General features: G+C 32.3%; 1 protein-coding gene across 2 annotated transcripts; it reads left to right on the top strand.

Moving 5' to 3' along the window:
• Window positions 1-1,730: 1,730 nt before the first annotated feature.
• LOC111417288 (yemanuclein) lies at window positions 1,731-16,803 on the top strand. 2 transcript variants are annotated; one of them, XM_023049514.2, is made up of 10 exons: window positions 1,731-2,012; window positions 8,554-8,661; window positions 8,738-9,010; window positions 9,072-9,486; window positions 9,556-9,748; window positions 9,808-9,965; window positions 10,026-10,197; window positions 10,249-11,882; window positions 15,991-16,056; window positions 16,463-16,803. In XM_023049514.2, the coding sequence occupies exons 1-10, from the start codon at window positions 1,848-1,850 to the stop codon at window positions 16,486-16,488; spliced, it is 3,210 nt and encodes a 1,069-aa protein (XP_022905282.2). In that variant the 5' UTR covers window positions 1,731-1,847; the 3' UTR covers window positions 16,489-16,803. The 2 variants fall into 2 exon arrangements, with proteins under 2 accessions (XP_022905282.2, XP_022905283.2); XM_023049515.2 differs by lacking the exon at window positions 15,991-16,056.
• The last annotated feature ends 486 nt before the right edge of the window (window positions 16,804-17,289 follow it).

Raw genomic sequence — 17,289 nt, 5'->3', positions numbered from 1 at the left:
AACAAAATTACTTCATAAATGTGAGAAGAGTTTTAAAATGGATCTTCTTGAAAACCTGGAAATTATGAAACATAAAAAAGATAACAACATTAATCTTCTTAATGATCAGCTCGAATTGTTTAAAAAATCTATTTTTACTTTTTTAAAAGATTTTACGTTGAAACCCTAGTTTTTATTTGTGGGCGTGGTGTCTTGTTTTGGTCTTGACTTTTTAGTTTGTAAAACGCGTTCCAGAAGAGTGCATGCTTTATTGTTTGCAGTGACATAATTTTTAATGTGTTTTGGTATCTTAAATAGAGTATTGATGTTTTGAAAACTTTTATAGTAAAATTTTGACTGAGTATTTAGAAAATTAGTTCAATAGATTATAAATATATTATTTGTGGTCATTTTAACATGTTTGTAACAATTTTGTTTATAATCATTATTTGATTTCTTTGTAGTTCGACTGAAGATGAGGTTTGTACCTCGAAACTAGTTTCAAATAAAACTTAATTAGTTTAAACATAAGTAAATCGTGATCCACCTGGTCGAAAAATTTACTAAAATCTGTATAAACTGAATCAACTTGACAAGAATCATCCAGAGAAGATAAGATATACTGGGTATATTCCAGCAAGTTATCTCAACCGAGCAACCAGCAAAAAAAAACATGTTGTCTAAAATTGATTTTAGACTTAAGGGCAAAGAATAGACATGCTTGAACCACTTTCTCAAACAGTTTTGCAAATGCTGGCAAAATAGATATGGGACGGTAATCAGATATACACCCATTACTAATGAAGCATTACATAAAATAAGGGACAGAGTGTGTGAACATTTCTTGATTAAAATTGATAGAATACCATCAGTAACAAAGCCCATCAGGGCCTCCTCAAATATAGTTTAGGAGCTGAGATATCACTATGAGGTGTTGTTTTCTTGTGCACACCATCAAAACTGTAATAAAAACATTCATTTAAACGTATATTGATGGTTAAAATCGTTCAAAACTTACCATGGAACCCTTATTATATGTTATAGCACAAATTGAACCTATGATATGACATATTTGAGGTTATGATCTTGTAGGATCTCATTTTTACAAACATTCTAATCCGAACAGTAAATTGATGTAAACGTTATCCTAAGAGTCTGTATAAACATTATCGAAAGCGAATAAAATAATCTTACATTAACTCAAATCAAATCAACAGGAAATAAGGATGAAATGTTGTTCATGTTGTATATATTTTTAAACATATTAATATAACCTTGTCACGCCCAAATAGCAGTTGATTAAGAAAGTTTTGAGTATAAAGAAACTTTATGTAATAAAAATGTGGCTGTAAGTGTACCCATAATTTGCCACAAAAGCAAAATAAATATACTCAGCGTTTGTGGTTAACCATAAAAAAATTTGACATTTCGATTTAGTTGTTATTTTCCCACCAAAGATGGCGCCAGCGTATCACATTTGTTAATTTGATTATGACATTGCTTTAATTAATGTATAATAATTATTGTTGGAACAATCTTCAAAGTACATATAAAAATTATTCTGTATTAAAAAATGATATATTTGTAAAAATAATTTTTTACACGACTTTTAACATTGCTTGAATTGGGCGCCATCTATGAGTAAACTGGGTTAAAATGGTGTCGATAAGATAAACAACTTATTATTTTGAAATTGACATTTACAGATTTCTATAGTTGACGTTTAAGTTATCGCGCAATGCGCAAGGACTTGCGTGCGCATTCAAAAGTTGTGATAATGTGTTTTTTGCCCGTGGACAGTATTTAAATATGTTGGAACGAAACCGGGCCGTGCCGTGAGTTTACGTCCGAAAAAACCGTACCGAAATATGTCCGAAGTGAAGCGTCCGACGTTGTCCTTAAACTCCAACAAGGTGGACGACCGTAGGTCATCGTATCACGTTAAAACGGTCAGGCTACACCTAGCCTTGCCCGAATCTAACGAAGATACATACCCGGAGTACAACTACAAGGAAGAGCTCACCGCCTCGAAGGTAAGTTATAACAGAAAATGGTTACGATTTGAGAGCACTAACGCACCCGTCGAATGTACGAATGTTCTAAATTCAAATTATATGGTTCCAGTTGGAATCGGTTTAAGAGTAACGTTGGAAAATCATCCAGGAAAACACGGTCTCCAACCTAGACTATGTTCGCCTTTGTACGCCTCTCGTTCCTTCCTATTATTCAAAATGCCTTCGTGTAAATTACATAGTAAAAGATCCGTACAGTCGCCATATTGAGGCACCTTTTGCGAAAAAAAAGAACACCGTAAAAAAATATGTTCCACGTCTTCGAGACAGTTTAAGCGGGAGATTCTTATGACCAGACTTACGAGCTAAAAACCTCTCTTGACAGTCGCTAATTTTAGATTAATTTCGTTATTTTCTACGTGAGGAGCCTTTTCGGGCTTGTTCCTATACGAATCGATTGCATTTGTTTTCATATGGTACCCTGGGGGTGCTCCCGACATAACCTCAAATAACAATCTCCTTACGCAAGATACTTTTAACTACAGCAGCTGGACTTGTAACACAACGATATTTTTAGAGATTAAATTGAAAGGATCTCATTTGGGTTTTTATCGATTTGAGGCTTTTTATTAGTTTTTTTAAATGCAATAAAGAAAAACAAGCAAGATAGATTATAACAAAAGATAAACAAAAGAGTAGCAACGTTGCCACATCAACCAAAACAAATCGTGACATTTAAATGTTACTTTTTTTTATTAATAATGTAAATTATTAATTGGTTATTAATTGTTTACTTAATTACTTTTCTTAATGTTTAACATAAATAAGATTTTATTTATTTCATCTTCAAATTCTAATTAACATTTTCATTCCGGTTTTTAACCTAACCCGATATTCTCATCACAATTTAACTTGTATTTATTTAATTTTAACGTAACCTCTTTTAATATTGCATAATAATTAACCTCCCCGAATCGTTTTAGTTACTTTGAAAGAATGAATTTGATCTGGTGGGGAAGAGATAGTAAAAATGACAGTTCTAAAGCGCGTTCCTTTGTCGGTATAAATATGGTAACCGTGTTTTAAGAGTTTCTTAAGAAAAAAAGTAATTTGTTGAAATTTAACGTTTAAAATATATAGTCTATAATGATAATTGGCCCGATAATTAATTATTGACGGTTTGGTTTAAACAAGAAAGTGTGTTCCGGGTAAGAAATGTACGACGAAACGCGCGAAAATATCCGGAGAACAGAATGTTACAGGAGGTGTATCAGGAGAGAAGGTTTTGGGAGCGAAACCGAGTGAGGTTAGATAACCGTACAAACCGTTGTTCAACGCATTGTGCCGCTCTATAGAAATTATACGCTTATTATTGTTTTATTACGTGAGGAGTTGTTAATATTTTTTATTTAAACGAATTTTAGTTTTTTTTTTAATGTTGGCATTTCATTTAATAATAATCTGTCAAATTTGACAGGTGACAATTGATTTTAACCCTTAATTATTAGCGTATAATTTTAATAAAGGAGCCGTACATCAGAAACCGGCATCGACCTCGATGCGTGTTCGTGCGATTCTGGTGTTATGGTAGTCATTAAATCTGCATATAATGTACGATTAGAAAATAAACCTTTTTCTATCAAAATGTATTAAAACAAAAACATGTCGCAGTTCAACTTTCAGGAGGGTTTCCTGTAAAGTCAGAATACAAGGAGATTTATCAAGGACATTTTGAGGCCATAAAGTGAACGACAGGGAGATAGGCTTTCCTTTTTTACATTGCCCTGGAGAAGGTAGTACTCGTATGAGATGCAGGATTTCGAATATCTGGAACAATATACAACAAGTCAACATAGATTTTGGGATTTGCAGATGACATGATACTATAGGGAGAACAAAAATCGAGGAGGCCTTTACAAGGTTGAAAGCGATGGCGGAGAAGATAAATTCTACAAAGACCAAGTATACAGGGTGTTAGGTAAACATGCGGCAAAGATTCAAGGGGTTATTCCTTGGCCTATTCTAAGAATATTGTGTCCTATGATGATTTTTGAAAAAGTTTCGAATATACAGTGCGAACACATTTTTGCGACAACCATATTCGATATTTCTTGAAATTATTGATGATTATCTAATTGGACCGGTATTTCTACCAGGAAGACTTATTGGCATGGTGTACCGCAACTTTTTGGCAGAAAAGCTGCCTGAGTTTCTGGAGGATGTACCATACGCGACAAGAATTGCAATGTGGTTAATGCACGATGGTGCACCACCACATTTCAGTTTGGTTGCTCGCAATTTTTTAACAGCAACATACGGAAATCGTTAGATTGGTCGAGGTGGGCCACACGCATGGCATGCTCGATCCCCAGACTTAAACCCCCTGGATTATTTTTTCTGGGGATCTCTAAAGTCATTAGTTTACGGATAATTGCTGGGTGTAACTCAAAAAGAAACGTCCTTGTTGTGTTTGAAAGAGTTCGGCAGTTAATGACAAGAAGATTGACTGCTTGTATTCAGGCTGGAGGAAGTCACAACATAAGGAGGTTTTTCAAAAATTATCGTAGTACAAAATATTCTTAGAATATTGCTTACATTTGTATCGCATGTTTACCTAACACCCTGTATGGTGCAAAATTCTGGTGATTGAAATATACCGGAACATTTGGAACTTGGGGATGACAAAATAGAGACTATTAGCAGTTTCGCATACTTTGGATCCTCGCATTTGTTGTTGAAAGCCACTTCACATCTAAGCTACCAAGGAAAATCAAATTAGTCTTATACAGGTGTATCAAATGTCTCGAATATAGCCAATAACTTTGCCATTTGTGGTTTTAACGAAAAATGTTTAAATAAAAGTTTCCTTGTTAATTGTGGCGGTTTCCTTATTATTTGGCGATAGTTGCTTGTTTGCATATATTGTTTCGTTGCTATGCCAACCAACATTGTTATTTTAAATGAGATGCATATGTTTTTTTTTTCATAGTTTGATAGAGGATAAATCCCTCTACGCGATGAACATATCAAATCATATGGTTGTGTAAGAAAAAAATTGAGAAAAAATGCGTTTTCTGAAAATATTAAAGCAGCATTGACAGCTTTAAATTTCAAAAATTGACATTTTAAACAAATATGGCGCAATTAAGCGAACGACAAAGAATCGAAATATTAATGATGTATGGTTACGGTGATAGAAACGTACCCAAATTGAAGTTTGTGCACTGTTCAGTAATATTTATCCGGATACACAAACTACAGTATCCAAAATATTAAAAAAATTCTTTAACACCGAAAGTATTAAAAAGTAGATGCTCGAAGACAACTACCAATGACGAAACTACATTAAATGTGTGTCATCGTACATATACATCATTAATAAACTGTCAATTTTTTGACATTTAAAGCTGTCAATGGCGTTATTTCAGCGCCTATTTTGATTAATGTTTTTCTTATACAACCATATGATGCGCCACAATTCATAAAGAAACTTTTATTTGAAATATTTTTCTTTAAAACCACTAATGGCGAAGATACTGGCTATATTCCAAACATTTGATACACCTGTATAAGACTTTAATACTACCGTATTTTCTCGAATCTTATCCGCACTCGAATCTAATCCGCACCCCGATTTTAAAAATGCATAGTGGTAAAAAAATTTAGTTTGCGAATGTAATCCGCATCTTTCTTTGAGCAATTCGACAACACCAAAACGATGCGATGCTTGTTGTTAACCATAAATGTATATTTTTTCCGTTGACTGACGCTGATGCACCTAAAGAAACCTTGCTTACGACGAGTTTTTATTAGACTAGACTTTAAATTTACCTAGCCAGAAAAAATTGGAAAATAAATATAATTTTAAAAATAAATAGTAATGCCTAGCACGAATTCCGTTCATATACTGCCCTCGTAGTAGCTCGAACGTGGTGTGTGCTTAATTATACATATAATAGGGTAATTATAAAAAAAAAGTAGCAAAAATCTAAAAGGTTCTTCTATACAGCAAAGTTTAAAGAGATGTTATTAAGTTAGCGTTAAGGAAATCGAAAAGCTGGTACAATTTTTGCTGATAACGAGAGTAACGTTGCAGCTGTTGCGGAAAGACCAGGTAGCTATTGGAGACTGTGAGGCATCGTGCAAAAAATTTACCGGGCCAAAGAAGAGACGATTTCATGAAATTGACGAGGCAGTTTTCTAATTCTCTCAAGAAAAACGAAAGGAGGGACTAAAAAAATTTTAATACTAGCTAAGGTTGGACTGTGGGATTTATGCGCCGAATGGTGTTATCGTTGAGGCGCAGAACTACACTTTCCCAAAAGCTCCTAATGATTTTCAAGAAAATTTCAATTTGTCTCAAACTGTAAATGTCAACAAAATGGTAGTATATCTGGATATGCCACCCAATTACACACTGGAAAGAAGAGGTGTGTGGGAAATTTCTTTATAAACGCAAAATGTATATAAATATGCGAAAAATTGCGCATCACATTGATGCTAGCAGTAACAAGTGATAGGGAAAAATTGCTGACATTACTACTATTGAGAAAAAAACCATTCTGAAATCTGAAAGACTTCCCGAACGAAGTCCTAGTTAGGGCACAACAAAAAGGATGGATAATTGAAAAAGCTGATGATGGAATGATTAAGACAAGTATGGAGTCGTAGACCAGGAAGATTATTAAATAAGGATATTAATTAATCATAGATGATTGCCCTTGGTTTAGACTTCTTGTCACAATAATAATACCTGGTGGAATACCATCCATACTACAACCTGTGTATGTATATGTATATTAACAAACTCGAGAATTAACAAAACCGGGAGCAATTAAAGGAGCTTGTTCAGTGAGTGTAGGCGACATGGAAAACGATCCCTGAAAACAATATTATAACATCATTTAAGAAGTTTTGTATAATCCGAAGATGACGTAATATGGGAAGAAAATGATACATAAAAATGTAAATATCGTTCTAAAACCCTTAATAAAGTGTTATTGTTATAATGTGATTTTATTTTACTATTTTCCAAATTGCAACTATACGACTGCGAATCTAATCCGCACCCGATTGTAATACGCATTTGATTTTAGACCACATAAAATTTGTAAAAAAGGTGCGGATTACATTCGAGAAAATACGGTAATATGACATGTATTCAATCACTTATTAATTGTTTAAACTTTCATAAACGAGAGATTAATAAATAAATATCACATGGCGATCCTGTCAGTTGAGTTTCTTCTTCTTCTTTCTCTACTCAGACTTAAAGCGTGTTCTTTGTCAATGATGCCTCTATTCTGTGCGCAAATTGTAGCGCTAGGTAGACTTTGTTTATCTTAAAAATCTGAACAGCGCGATCGCGCAATGGTTTATGAAAATATCATTATCTTTGCCCACCTCAAATGTGTTACTGTTAAACTTGTTGTTCAAGATCTGAACTTCTTTCCTTACAAAATTCAAACTCATTGAACGTCATTGCTATGGAAAGGTGGTTGTATCTCGCCAATAACTGTAGATACGATTAACAAACATAAATTAATTGTGAATAAGGTTTGGTTTAGCGACGAAGCCCACTCTCTTATGGATGGTTATGCCTGAGACTATTTCTTTAGTAAGATTATGGCATTTCCCCATGATGCCCTATCTCTTTTATGGCACGATATAAACCAACCCAAAGCAAAATAATCTAACAACACCGATAATCCTCGAAGAGTGTTTTTATCGGATCTATTTACGCAGGCTTTGTTCATTTCGATAAAACGTACCGCTGTTAAATCAGCATTTTTTATTTTTGTAAATCTGAAGAATCATTAACTGTCTTTCTATAACTTTTATAACTCCCTGCTATTAAGTGGAGGCCCTTCCAAATAAACCACGACTGCACAATTCCTGACTTCGGCAGTGGACACATGTAAAGTCTCCTCCTCCATTGGGAATGAGTAAGTGGAGTCCTATTGCGCCAACTAATCCGATATATCACACGCCCCCAAACTATAATCATGATTGGATACGTTTCAGCAACACAACCGAAGGGTTACGTGTCCCTCGGGTAGTGGATATGCAAACCATCTAGCTGTCCCTACTATGCTTTGCTGTCGCAAAAATTTTCTTTTTTGACTCGGTGTTTGGTTTGCTCCGGACTTAAGCTAACGTCATAAATGAAAAATTTTGACTTATGCTTAAAAATTACCTGTATCCAAAATTCTGATTTTCTCGAAATACACTCCTTTGCAAAGTTAAATTGACTTTTTCTGTTTATAAGCGTCGGTTTGCGATACCCATGACCATGGAAGTTAGGCAGTTTCAGCACTACAAGACTTCCCTTATTGGTCTTAATAATACAACGCTTTGAACACAACGACAATGATCGCTTTGAAAATCTTACTAAATAAAATAACAATTTTGGTAATTGTGTTAACATATTTTCCGTTTTAAATGGTTTAAGACATTAAATCAATACTTATTATTTATGACTGACCTTGTATTTTAATTAGAAATAATTTAAAAATAATTGTAAAATTTAATTAGTTCTAATACATATTATTTCTCTGTTTAGAAAAAGGATAAAATAAAATGTTTACCATCACAAACGAATGGGCTGGATCCATTCAACGAGGACGACGATGACGTAAGAAGGATAGCTCAAGAAATGGAGGCCAAATATGTAATGAAAACAAATTTGTTAGCGTCAATTCGTTTTTAATTGGATTAGTTCTTTTTTGTTGTTGATGATTTCTTAGGGTGGTTTGAGCGGCCCTAAAAAACGTCGAAAAGGTCGAAGAGATGATTACGCCGATATCGGAATGGGGTATGACGAATCCGATTCGTTTATAGACAATACAGATGGATATGATGAGATGATTCCGCAGAATGTCACCACAGTCCTTGGCGGTTTTTATATTAATTCCGGCGAATTGGAATTTAAGGCGGTTGATGAAGCAAGTTCGGAAATCTCTTCCAGTTCATCTTCTGGCGATGAAGATGAAGAAACACCAAAAGTTAATGGCACAAAAGTACCGAAATCAAATCAAAATACCAATTTTTTCTCTTAATCATTTTTCTTTTTTACTTCAGAGGTTGTTATCTTCTGATTCTGAGGGAGAAAAAGAGACTGAAAACGAAAACGATCTACCTAAAAAGAAACCTCGCCTGCAAATTAACGGTGATTTGAAAGAGATTAAAAAGAAACCGAATTCGCCCGAAAAAGTAAAAGAGGTTGAGAAGCAAAAGGAGGAGAAGAAAAAGTCGTCGATTTCAGTTAAAGAATTATTAAAGGAGAAGAAGAACGAGACGAACCACGTCCGAGAAGAATCACGATTACCGGAAAAAAGCGAAAAAGATGAATCAAAGGATTCAATGAAGGAAAACAAGAAACCGTTACCTATTGATAATATCTCCGATATTATCGAAGCTGTTGTTAAAAGTGCGGAGGAAAAGAAAATAAATGAAAAAAGTAGTTTAGAAATAAAAAGTGGTAATGAAAGAACATGTAAGAAAGTTATTTTTAGAAAATTCTTTGTTTAGTTTGGAGTTTAATTGTAAAAAAATATTCTTTTAGCTCAAATAGATTTAGATGATGGCGAAAGCAATAGTAATGATGGGATAATTTCATTAGAAAACGTTGTAAAGTTACCTGAAAATCTATCGAATGAATTCTTAGAAATTATTGATAAACTTAAACAATTAGCTTGTAATTCAACAGATGGGAAAAGAAAATTTTTTAGTGGACCTGTTAATGATCATTTATTAAAGTAATTATTGTAATTATTTGTTATTTTTTTAATTTATTATAATTTTGCGATTTTTTTAGGTTAGGGCGAAGTTGCAGAAGTCTAGGAAAACAAACCAGATTAAAAATTTATGAACATCTCGCTCCTTTCCTTAATGTTAAAAAAGAAACGTTGGTTAAAAAAGTTAAGAACCTTCTTTTAGAAGATGATGAGAAAAAAACTGACACAGAAAGAACGAGTAAGTGAAAAAAATGTGTTTTTAATTTTAAATAAATTATAAAATTGTTATTTTTTTAAGCTCAAATAAGTTTAGATGAAGATAGTAACAGTTTAGATGGAATTATTTCATTAGAAAATGTTGTAAAGTTACCTGAAAACCTCCCAAATGAAATTGTAGATATTGTAGATAAACTTAAAAGCTTTGAAAAGATAAAGTTCTTTTCAGGACCTGTAAATGATTACTTATTAAAGTAAGAAATCATGAAATTTTAAGTAAAATTGTAGTTAATTTTGATTTTTAGGTTAGAGCGAAGTTGTAAATGTCTTGGAAAACAGTCGAGATTAAAAATATATGAACATTTAGCGCCGTTTGTTGGCGTTAAAAAAGATAATTTGATTAAAAAGTCGAAAACACTTATATTAGAGGATGAACAACAAAAATTAAAATCTTTATTAGATAATTTAAAAACAAATATTAACTCAACAATGCCCGTTTTACTTCAAAATTATGAAAGAGACTGCCAGAAAGTTTTACAAAAAAAATTTTCAAGGGAATCTTTAACGAATGAAGAAAACAAACAATTACGTATGCCAAAAAGAAAATATTCTTGGACGGAAGATTTACGGCAACTAGTAAAAGATATTGTCTCATTAAGGAGAAAATGTTATTTGTCAGAAGGTAAAAGCAAAGATAAATTAGAGTCGTTGATGTTAAATTATTTAAAATGTGATTTACAACCACTTTGGCCTGATGGGTGGATATCGATGGCAGTTTTAAGTAAAGTTTGTAGCACAGTTCTTCAAACCAATTCAAACAGTTCAAATAAAAACGTTAATCCATCTGGTGTCGGTAGTAATTTATCAACAAATTTAACTTCAACGTCAGATATCTTACCATCTAAACAAATTCAGTTATTATCAGCTAATTCAAACTTATCCATAACACCAATTATGACAACATCATCACCAAAAATAAACGATACGATAAATTTAGTTGGTGTAAGTAAGAGTGATATAACAATAAATAAAATTGAAAATCCAAAAATAAGCCCTATAGGAAATAAAATTGTTGACGAATTAAGAAGTTCAACCCCATCACTTACAATTACACCAACAACACCATCAACAAGTAATAATAACGATAATAAAGAAAAAATAATCGAAAAAGAAGAAAAAGAAATTAAAAAAATCGACGATTTAATTATAATTGAAGATACGATTCCGCCGAAACCAAAAATTGAAATGGTGATAGATTATGGTAAAAAAGAGTCAACCCCAGAAAAACAACAAATTAAAAAAACGGAAAATTGTCAAATAATCGATTTAACGGAACAAATGAAAGCGGAAGAAAAACGAAGGAAAACTCAAAAACCAAAACAAAAATATTACGAATCTATAAAAGATGAATTTTCGAAACCTCAAATTTCTTCATTAGAAGATTTACATCTTCCCCAAAATCTTTCAAACAAACACGGTAAAAACGAAATGGTCAAACATGAATTTTCGCGACCAAAATCAACGGAAGGTGATGATATACAAAAAGTTATGGAAGATTTAAAAGTTTTACAAAAAATGTCTTCACCTGTAAAGGCTAATGAATCGTTAACGAGTTCTCCGGTTTCTGTTATAGCATACAATAAAAGTTATTCGCCCAAAAGTGTTTTAAATCAAAGTGGATCTGGGGGGCATAGAACTGAGTTTAAAAGTGAATTTGGTCCCGGATTTCAAGATGTCTTTCAAAGGCAGCTTTATAATGAATTTTCTTTAATGGGAAATCCGAATGTTCCAACTCCAACAAGTTCTAAAAGCCATTATAATACTGACAAATATGTTCATTCTTCAGCTACTGGATTTATTAATGATAAATATTATGGAGGTTCAAATAATAATTATCAACAGAATTCTAATAAATTAAAGAATCTTCCACAACAATCAGGTGAGTTGATTTTTTTTTAATAATCAAACAGACAGGGTGTCACAATGGGGATTACTGATATGGTATGAATTAAATAGATTCAGAATTGAATTTATATATTAATTTATTTTGGTGAATTTTTGTATTTTACCATTTTGATGAATCTTGGCAGAGTATTTTTAGGCACTCTTTAATGGCTAGTTAAGACTGTTTGTTGGATTTTGGTTTGACAATAATTGTTATTGAAATACTCAAATATATAAGGATAGAGGCACTAAAAGATTTGATCTAGAAGAATTAATCGAATGTATGTTGAATTGTTGCCAACAGCTACTTCAAGCGGATTTTTTCTTAGTTAAAAATACATTAGCAGTGAGAAATTTTATTTAGAGTCATAGTATTAATAAATTTCGCAGATTAAGTTCATAATAATTAAGAACGACAAATTGATATTCTACAGGTGTTCCATCTAAGTGATTATTAAATCTTTTATGATCATTTTTTTAGCAGTTATCATTACGTTGTTTAGATCCATAGTTCTTTGGCGATCAATCGACCTTGAGAGATAAAAAATTAGTACAGTTACTCCTCAAATATTCGCAAATGAAACGTCAATATGACTTAATGCTCAGCTTATACAGGATGATCTAGAATGTAATTACAGTGACAACATATTTAATTGCAAATTAATCCTCCTTGGTTAGCCTCCTATATAGAAAATTTTATTTTCTACAAAGCCACATTACACATACCTCTTACTGAGATATTAATACATAATACACATCATAAACATTAATACACTTCAGGTTGTATAGATTTTCAAAGACATTTTAGGTTTCATTCCAAACATAGCTTTGTGAGGTAACTTTTTTATGACGTCCTCAGACTATTTTGTTGATTTATTGTCTGTAATAACTTATCATATTTTCGATATCTTGGTTAGCAAAATATGTTATTTAAGTGGTAGGCAACTTATACCGCTTTATTACTTTCCAAAGAACGGAATAATAAATGTTCATCAAATGGGTTTGGTAAATCAGAATACTTTACATCAGGTTGGTTCTCAAAATCGATTAGGCTCTATTATTCAAGGAATGTGAACTGACGATTTGTAGATCGAAATTCTCTATTTGATGGACTAATCAAGCATAGGGTGTACCGCTTAAAATTTTCAGTTTTTTGCAATTATACAGTGTGTTTTATTTTAACTGTCACAGCAGATACAGTCGGTATGATATTTGTTGAGCCAAAATTCCCAGAAAGGAAAAAATCAATAACGTTCTATTCTCTGAAAGCAACGGTTATTCACGGCTTGATATTTGCAAGTAGTGGCGTACCTTTAAATTTTCCACGTTATTTCTCGAATAATTTTTGCACTTTTGATGAATATTTCAGAAACTAATTAACGGATTTTGAGGATTAAGCTTTTGTTATGAAAAATTAAGTTATAAAAAATATGACGTCAATTTTTTTGAAAAAATAAACCAGGTGATAAAAAACAAAGATAGATATGATAAATTTTAAAAGTCCTCCTCACTAGAAGTTTTCTTATTAAAAGCTGTAATAATTAAACTTTCTGTTGCCACATCAATTCGAACCTCGTTTTCTAAATAATTATTTTCAACTTTAACAACATTTTGACAACACTTCAACCAAACTTCAACAGTAACCAACGAAAATTCTTCTTCTGTCTGAGTTTTCACAACTTTTAATTTAAATATGTAATACATTTCTCTTTGCTACTTTGTTTTTAACTTGAGCCCATATTATTTCGATCGGATTTAAATCGGGGTAGGAGCCTTAAAGCCACATGTCCGTTTTCTTCTAGCAGACGATCAAATTTATAAACAATATGTTGTTTTTTTTATGATATTTAATAATATCATACAGCTGTGGCTTACGCAAATTCGGCGAAAAAGGCGTATTTTTACTTAGCAACCAGTTTACCATATCTGCTTTCTTTGAATTGCAAGTAGGTGCTTTATGTACTTGTATATTATGGATTATTATTTTGGTGGAAGATTTGGAATTAGCTCCTCTGTAAGCAGGTAGTTTCCGCCTTTAATTCCAGATTCAAAAATCTAGAGACAGTTAGGTACGAAACCTGCGTCACCACCGGCGTGAACAATAACTAATCGATTGCCTTTAGATATATAAAAGATATATAAAGATATAAACCAGTCTAATTCGATCCTTGACCTCCTCGAGTTTCCTCTTCCATTCATCGCTGTCTTCTGATGCTCTTTTCCAGTTTGCAGATTTGTGGAATATCGTGTTCTGGGTTTCACAAGCGGTCTCCTACCTCCGGGCTGTTCCTCTATTGTCTTCTTCTGTCCCTAATTCTGAGACTGATTGTTTCTTATATAGTTGGTACAATTCGTGGTTTATGCGTGCTTTCCACATATTTCAATCCTTAATTGGTCCCATCTTAAGATAAATCACGATTGTCACGTATGGTGTTATCAGTATCTCTGAACTTTTTTGTGTAAGTGTCCACGTTTGTCCTCTATACGTTAGTACTAGTATGTATGCCTTATTTGCCGAATTTATTCTCTTAACTACCTCCTATGCTTCATCGTTGTCATGTGGCATCAGACTGTTGTCCCATCTTATACCAGTTTAAAGCTGTATTCGTCTATGCTCTGCACTACGAGTTTGGTTTTTTCTTATTAACTTCCGGACTCATTCCCTTAACTGCGCATTCAACTTTCCTGAAGGACTCACCTATATCTTTTTGTTACCTTTCTTACTAATAAGGTCATCACCTTTGGTTTAGCGGCTTAATAACGTCGATCCTATGTCCAGACTGGACTTCCATATTATGCTTTCCAACGTTAAAGAGCATGGCCAGCTCATCTCTTCCCAATTTTTACTCTACTTTTTAGATTTTTTATGGTGGTATGTCGAAGTCTAACAGTATTGACAGAAGTTTACTTCTGTCTATGACCTATGTTATCGTGAGTGTTTTTGATGTCGATGTATAATTGGAATATGTTTATGTCGTATGCCCGGAGTTTTTTGTTTATTTGTGGGATGCTGAATATCTACAACTGATTGCTGTTGATCGTTCAGTCCTGAACCCAGCCTGGTACTCTCCCAATACTCTGTCTGCCAAATGTTCCAATTATTAATATTTTACTCTACCTTATAAAAAATTTCTTTCAGGTCAACAACTTTTCTCTAATGCTCTGAGGTATTCCTTTTGTGAGTTGAACTTATATGGGGATTATATGGATTATATGATTATATGTTTTATAATCATAGCCATAATTAAACATTTTTTTGTAAATTCTTTTCCCACATTAGGTTTATTACCTCCTGTTATTCCATTTCTTCCTATACAATGACTTTGGTATTCAACCATATCACGTTAATTTCCTTCAACTACTTTTTCTCTTCTTACTACCATCGTATAAAATTCTTTCGTCGTCTGTCGTTTATCTGTCTCATCCGTTTACCCCCATGGGCATTTTTCACATTCTTCCATTCTTGTTTGTTTCTTGTCCTTCTCGTTTGTGGCTTTCAATTTTCCTATCTTGAGATGTAATTGTATCAACTGCCCTTTGCGCAACTTCAAACCTTAATAATACCATTAATTTCTTTTTCTGCGACCATACCAAACCCAATTCCTCCATCTCTCCATACGATTATCTAACACCTTTATAAAACTTACAGCCGGTTTAATCTCTCAAATGGGACCGTTACTTATATACTAAATATTCTAAAAAGTTGCGAATTTCAATCACAACTTATTTTTCAACTTACAATACGTATCTATATAATTTTTATTCCATTAAATATTTTTTCGCGTATTTATTACATTTATACTGCATCTGATTTTAGCCTTAGATGCTTCATCATTTTATATGGAACGAATTATAACATTTAAGAAACTTCACCGATCAAAAAATTAAACATTGACAATGAGAGTAGGTTTTAACATTCTATTATTCAAATACTTAAATAGAATATACTTTAGAGTTAGACAGTCCATAACTATGTTCAAATCACCATAAGTGTATTATTGAATTTAAGTATCCCCATTGTGATGAACCGACCCTGTTTTGTAATGATTTTTTTATTTTAATCGTCATGAATCAATTAAAATATTAATAAATATTGAATTTAGGTTCATGTACAATCTTGGACGATATGTTTGCAAATTTCTTGACTGAATACGGATATCCTAAAACAGGTATTGGGTGCATGGTGTTTTGTAATGTTAAAAGAAATAATATATTTGGTGTTTGGTAGTTTTTTTTTTTTTTTGATTTTATTTCTTTGCTTTTTTCATCTCGACTCATTTCTTAAACTTTTTTTAGCTTATACAGAGTATGCCAAAATAAATGGACAACTTCCAACCGTCTATTTTTCCGCAAAGGGTTGTGAATAAAGTAGAGTTTTATTTATTTAACCCTTTCAATTTATTCCAACCCATCACGAAATTAGTAACGTTTAAAGTTCTTTCATTTATATTGGCACACTCTGTGCTACTTTAAAATAGCACCCATGCCTCTGATTAAATAAAAAGAAGCACTTGTAGCTATTTAAGTCGTGTGATGAAAACGTGTTTAATAAGCTTTTTCTCTTTACTTTTACAGGACATTTACCTAAACAACAAAAATAGTGAAGACTTCAAATAAGTTATGGATTTTTTGTTTGGTCGACTGCCATTTTTTAAAGTATATAATGTTCGTTTTCCATAAAATTAATTAAAAAAAAAAAATAAAATAAAGAGAAACTTGTACATTTTGTAGATATATAAAGAGATGCATAAACAAAAAGATAACAAAAAATAATGTACATTATATATTTGTAGCATTCCTGTTTCTGTAATTTATTGCTCTATATATATATTTTCTAAGATAATAAAATTGTGATGTTTTGATAAGAATGGGTTAATTAACTATTTTATAATAATAAATATTAAAATTGATATCAACTATATTTTTCAATTTAAAAGTTTTTTGGACGTTTTCAATTTGCTTTGGTTACAACTTTGATTAAATTTTTTTTTTTTTATATTTATTAAGTTTAAGATTTTAATTAAGTTAACTGTTCATTCTTTTTATTTAAAAAATATCAATTGACATACAGGTGTACATGAATTGCTTGGCCAAACTTTACCAATGTGATGTATGGAACAAAATTGTAAAAAAATGTTTCTATAAACATGTGTCTAAAAATGCTTCCTTAAACAGTTTTGTCAACCATTTATCCGAGTTTATAAAGTCGAATAAGATTTACCTTTTTGTTTCTTAACAATTAATTGTCTGATATACATTTTCCATGTCCAAGCTAAAGGGACTTTTGTGGCAATCCATCAACGTCCTCGTAAAACAGAATATTTTAAACGCAATACTTCAGATTGTGGGGTTCCAAAAAGCACCAGAACACCGGCGTTTGAAGAAGACGTACTCGATAGAAT

This window comes from Onthophagus taurus, chromosome 11, assembly GCF_036711975.1.
Source record: "Onthophagus taurus isolate NC chromosome 11, IU_Otau_3.0, whole genome shotgun sequence".
NCBI lineage: Eukaryota > Metazoa > Arthropoda > Insecta > Coleoptera > Scarabaeidae > Onthophagus > Onthophagus taurus.
Note: the sequence above shows the minus strand (reverse complement) of the source record. Positions and strands in the feature narration are given on the sequence as shown.

Bases quoted from the DNA above. Each gene is read 5' to 3' on its own strand.
- LOC111417288 (XM_023049514.2), top strand. From the start codon at position 1,848: ATGTCCGAAGTGAAGCGTCCGACGTTGTCCTTAAACTCCAACAAGGTG. The intron at 2,013-8,553 runs GTAAGTTATAAC...TTCTCTGTTTAG, and splicing joins AAGAGCTCACCGCCTCGAAG to AAAAAGGATAAAATAAAATG. The intron at 9,011-9,071 runs GTACCGAAATCA...TTTTTACTTCAG, and splicing joins CAAAAGTTAATGGCACAAAA to AGGTTGTTATCTTCTGATTC.